The 5,651-nt window shown below is 32.0% G+C and overlaps 1 protein-coding gene across 1 annotated transcript in view; it reads right to left on the bottom strand.

Moving 5' to 3' along the window:
- Positions 1-5,651, bottom strand: part of LOC106478205 (double-stranded RNA-binding protein Staufen homolog) — a gene marked incomplete at its 3' end in the record, with an annotated part of 43,344 nt that overhangs the window by 12,020 nt on the left and 25,673 nt on the right. The window contains exon 3 of the mRNA XM_013938729.1: positions 324-670. Coding sequence (XP_013794183.1) covers positions 324-670 — 347 coding nt within the window. The remainder of the gene's footprint in view (positions 1-323; positions 671-5,651) is intronic.

Raw genomic sequence — 5,651 nt, 5'->3', positions numbered from 1 at the left:
ATGTGTGTGTGTGTGTGTGTGTGTGTGTGTGTGTGTGTGTGTGTGTGTGTGTGTGTGTGTGTGTGTGTGTGTGTGTGTGTAAATAAAATAAATCAAGAGTTTTAAAGCTATCAACTACATTAATTGTAAATAAGCAAACTTTTAATCAGCACTATAAAATAATAATTTTGAAATTATAGAAATCAAAAACATTACAAAGAGACTCAAAAATCAAAATTAATTTTTCCATTACAGTTATGAGTTTTAATGATGACAAGGACAAAATTGGACCCTACTCAAAAGATCCTACATGATATGGTTAAGAGTGGAAAATGTAAACATACCTTATTAAAACGTGCTAGTTCATTTACTAGACACATGGGTGTCTTCTCTTTGGTGTTTGCCATGGTTTCTGTGGGTTGAGGGCTGCCACCACCAGCAGGGGGAACTGTGCTGCTGGGGACAGAACCTGTGGAGCTTATAGTACTATCAGGTTGATTTTTAACCAAAGTACTTAAATTTGGATTCATAGAATGCAAGCCTGACCCCTGAATGGAGAGAGAGGTATCACTCATGGGCCCAACTGCAGGACTAGAATGAGTGACAACATGTCCAGTAACTGACATTGTATTTGGGTCAGATCCTTCTATAACACTAAGTGGAACAGTCACACCTGACATTATGCCACTGCCTGAAACATAAAATGTAGATAAATTACTAGCAAAGTTTTTTAGTTTTTAATATAATAATAAAAAAATTTTTTCCTGCTACTTTTTACTCTTCCAGATTTGTATATGTCTGGTCAAATGCAATGTTTACGTGCATATTAAATCTTACAGACACCTAAAAATCAAACATTAAGAGAGAATCTCAATGGAATAGAATATTTTTATGTAAGAAAATTTAAAACAGAAAAAGTCATAGCCAATTAAAATTTATAAGCTGAAAAAGAAGTTCACTCCATACTTTATTTTTAGCATTTTGATTACTAATTAATCTCAATATAGATATTAATCACCCCACCTCTTAACTTCTTTAACCCTTGCCACAGGTAGATATGTCAAAAAAAGTACATGCAGTGCCATGCTGTACATGTTTAGGTTGCTATTTTCCATCTATTATTTGGGATTTTTAATTATAAGACTGGAGCTACTTCTATCAAAGTTCAAAGAAAAATCAACAAATTTAGTTGACCTGGGACAGCAAATAGTCACAGATGAGCAATAGGTTTTATGGAAGGAAGTATTAAACTTTTCAACAGTAGAGGTACAAGTACATAAAATTAACAACAGCTCAATTAAAAAAAAAAAATAGTTCTGTACACATTACAGTGTTTGAAGTCTGAGGAATTTCAGTTGGAATTTTCTGGTAGACATAAGTATGACATTAGCCACCATAATATACAAGAACAACTGTGTATTTAACTGATTATTTGCTAAATCAAGGGTCTCACATTATTGTGGACAATTGGTACATGTTTATGAGACTGCAACTTTTGAGCTTTCCCAAAATACACATATCACTTGGACTATTCAATCCAACAAAATGTACCTGAGGCAGTTGTAGAACAAACACTGAATAAAGAATAAGTATGGTTAGTGAGAAGCAACAATTTGTGCTGGCTAGAAGGCACAATAAGTAAGCAGTAAGTGTATAGTAATGACCAAAAGGTATGCAGATAGGTTTATATAAATTACTTCTTTGTATTGGAGCATTTTTTTTTTTAATATAACAAGCCATTCCACATTGAAAAATGCAATGAATTTATCTTAGCAATGGATGCCTGTGATTAAGATTTAAAGCCATACGAGCTTCATAAAATTCTTGCTTGGTTTAAAAACTAGGCAGCCACTTCATCTTACCAGTGACACTAAACAGTCAAGTTTTTAATCACCTTGTAATTGGAAGAGATAAATACTTTACTTTGAGTATCTCTTATACTGCTGTGACAATATGCTTTCAAAGTAAAGTGCTGAATATGTTGCTATGAGGCAACTTTCACTTCCAGTGCCTGCATAAGACAGCCCTGTACGTGCCTTTGTTTCATCTCTTCCAAAGACAGGTAAAAACAGACTTGAATAAAAAACACAGATTGTCTTACGAAAGCAATATCTGAAAGGAAACAGAAAACATGCAGTAGTTTCAAAGGTAATCCTGGATCCTGCTGCATTGAACACATCAGTAAATGGCACAGTGAATCTCTTGATTGTCATGATAACAAATGTCAAAACTATATCACTCAAATACAGTTTCTTGTGAGAAGTTTTTTGTATTACTGTTTACAAAGAAAAGTTTCAAGAACTTATTTTTTTTTCATAAATCTTCTGTGTTTTTGTACAAAACACTTGATTTTCATTTTATTGTGTGTGTATATGTTGTGCTGTTTTTTACAACAGAAATCTCAGGTTTTTATTTTATTGTCCATAAAAAAAATAATGAACTATAACTATGATGCCAATTTTAAACCCCGTTACCCATCCTTTTGTGCACATTACTGAGTTACATTCAAAATTTAATTAAACCACTTTACTATACATGTATTTTAATGAAATTATTATTATCAAATACATTATAATTTAAAGTTCTACATTATCTAAGTTTTATTCCTTTATTTGAAAAAGAAACATCTAAAACAGCAACTACAACTGCTATTGTGTGATCTGCTTGTGGTTACAATTCTCAACTTTTAAGAGCTCTTATACAAGAAACTGTGAGTAGCTAATATCGACTGTTAGTTCAGATGGTCAAAGTACAGTAAACAGAGTTATTTCATTACCATTTGAAAACTTTCCTAGAATTTCTCCACAGATGAAATGTTGTAAATTTTTTGTAAGTTTAAGGTCAGCCACATACACTTGCAAAGTCGAAGCTGTGTTGCTAAGCGATAGTTTGAAGTTGAATGGCATGCTTATAACCAACAGAAAAAGCAGGTTCCCACTATTTACTTGATACATGAAAAAACGTTACCAGTGTATGGATTTGTACTATGAGATACAAAAGAAGCTAATTTCTTTGTTCTCTCGAGGGGTATGTAGCACTTCGCAAGTGTTTCTCGCCTTATATGTATTAGTTTGCTAGACTGTTAGACTGCATTAAGATTTTACGTTTATATCTTAATTAATTACATATTATTTCTCTTTTAAAATGCATATTTAAAAGGTTTAATGATTTTTATACGTTTAACTTGTAGTAGCTTGGATTGTAAAATGTCCTAAACAAGATGGCATCATTCGTGTGTGAGCTTTAGTGAAAGAGTTTGTGCACAGTAGTTGCTGTATTATTATTATTATTATATAATAATAATAGAGCCCAGCGGGGACCAGTTATGTACCAGCATAAATAATAAAAGACAAAGAATTTGAAAGGAAAATTAAAAATAAACTGTAAGTGAAAAGATAAAGACAAGAAATTACACATATTCAAAAAACAAGTTTCAAAAGACTTCTACAAAGAGATAAAAGGTATGTACATATTTCCATTTCTTAATTTTAAACATTTCATTCCAATGTACGTTGATGTTAAAAACTAGAGTTAATGATATAGTGGAGAAAATGAAAAAAATAAAATAAGAATTTGCCTTAAAAACTTATTCATTTAAGAGGTTCTAGAAATTATGCAAGTGAAATGTGAAAACTGTAAGATAATAAATAGTATTTTTATACTCAAAATGAAAATCACCTGGCAAGTGAAATATTCAGAGTACAAACGCAAATAACTACATTAAATAATGTGTTATTAGACGTAGTTTGAAAAAAATAAATAAATATTTTATTTTTCTGAAACTAACTATGTTTAGTAAGGTTCAAGTCAAATTTCAAAACAATTTCATCCACTAGTTTCATTTTTGTAAAGAACTTTCATAAGAGTTATATAACCTGCTTACAATGTAAGTAGATCATCATCATAGGGTTAATACGCGTTTTAATTCTAACATAACACATAGTTGAACATTAGTACACTGGAACAGAAGACCTAAACACTTAAACTAAACACTGGTATATGTTATTGTCTTATGTTTTATAGTCCATTAATTAGTATCTTATAGCAATTCCATGGTTAAAAAGACCATTTAAAATAAGCCAAAATTTGGTATCTGATGTACAGTTTCTATTGTAAGCTTCATGCTGAAGTAGTTAATAGTACATATTATGTAACTTGCATGGTAGCAAAACATCTTGAAAATAATATATACATACATACATGTTCCTGGCTAAGACTGGTTAGTTTCATTAACTAAATCTAGCTCACTAATTTTTTGTGGGTTTATTTCCTCATCTTGGGTTTATGTAAATCTTGTTCTTTAAAATTATACACAGTTTAAAAAAAAGATCTTACAACAGTATAGAAAGTATTAGGTGATAAAGAATTTAATGTTGCATTTTGGAACACTTTCATTAACCACCCCCAAAAAACGTACATCACGTATAATAGTTAAACGAACCATTTAAATGGCACGTCAATGTAGCCTATATAATGTGTAAAGTTTAATATACTCTAATCCCTTATAGTGATGGCACACGACAAGACATACATTTGGGATGTAATGCTGTTTGAATACAAAAAGAGAAACAAGGCCTCTGTAGCCACAAAGAATATCAAAGAAGTTTATGGAATTGTTTTGAACTTTCATAAGTGTCAACAATGGTTCAGCAAATTTTGTTCAGGTGACTTTAGCCTTAAAAACTGTGATGGCAGGGACTGACATGTTGGAATTGATATTGATGCTCTGAAGATCCTTGTTGAGCCTAACCCAACGTAAAACACTCGTGAAATGGCCCTGATATTGCATGTCTCTGATGAAACAATACGTAAACATATAAGGAATATGGGAAAACTTCATAAAGAAGGTGTTTGGTGCCTCGTGAACTCTCCGATGATCATTATTTCCAACATGTGAATGTTGCTTCATCTCGTCGGCTGTGTAATGCTCATGAATCATTTTTAAACAGAATTGTCACCGGTGATGAAAAATGGATTATCTATGCAAATATTAAACACCAAAAACAATGGCTCAGTCCTAAACAAAAACTACTTCCAACCCCAAAACCTGGGCTCCATTCCCAGAAAATGATGCTTTGCATTTCGTGGGACATTAAAGGAGTAATTCATTTCGAACTCCTGAATCCACAGCGAAATGTCAATGCAGAGATCTATAGTCAACAACTGGAATGTTTAAATCAAGCCCTTCATCAGAAACACCCTTCACTCGTCAATCGGAACCATGTTCTTCTTCTCCACGACAATGCATGTCCACATGTAGCACGTTAGATGCAACACAAGATTATGGAGTTGGGTTGGGAAGTTCTCCCCCACCCACCATATTCTCTAGATATGGCACTGTCAGATTACCATCTTTTTCATTTGCTGCAACACCATCTTAATGGGAAAATATATGCAAATGTGGAAGGTGTTAAAGGAGACATTGACATGTTTTTTGCTTCAAAGCCATGTGATTTCTTTAATCAGGACATTAACAACCTGATTGTAAATTGGAAAAGCATCATCAATAAGAACGGAGACTATTTCATTAAATATATGTTTGTTTTGTATATATAAATTGTTCGAGTTTTTTCATCTCAAAATAAAGTGACATTAATTTCTTGATGACCTAATACTTTCAATTTAAAAATAAATAAATTAAACTACGGTAAAGTTTAAAAATTTTACCTTAA

Source organism: Limulus polyphemus, unplaced genomic scaffold, assembly GCF_000517525.1.
Source record: "Limulus polyphemus unplaced genomic scaffold, Limulus_polyphemus-2.1.2 Scaffold189, whole genome shotgun sequence".
Lineage (NCBI taxonomy): Eukaryota > Metazoa > Arthropoda > Merostomata > Xiphosura > Limulidae > Limulus > Limulus polyphemus.
The sequence above is the reverse complement of the archived record's forward strand: the minus strand, read 5'-3'. Positions and strand labels throughout refer to the sequence as shown.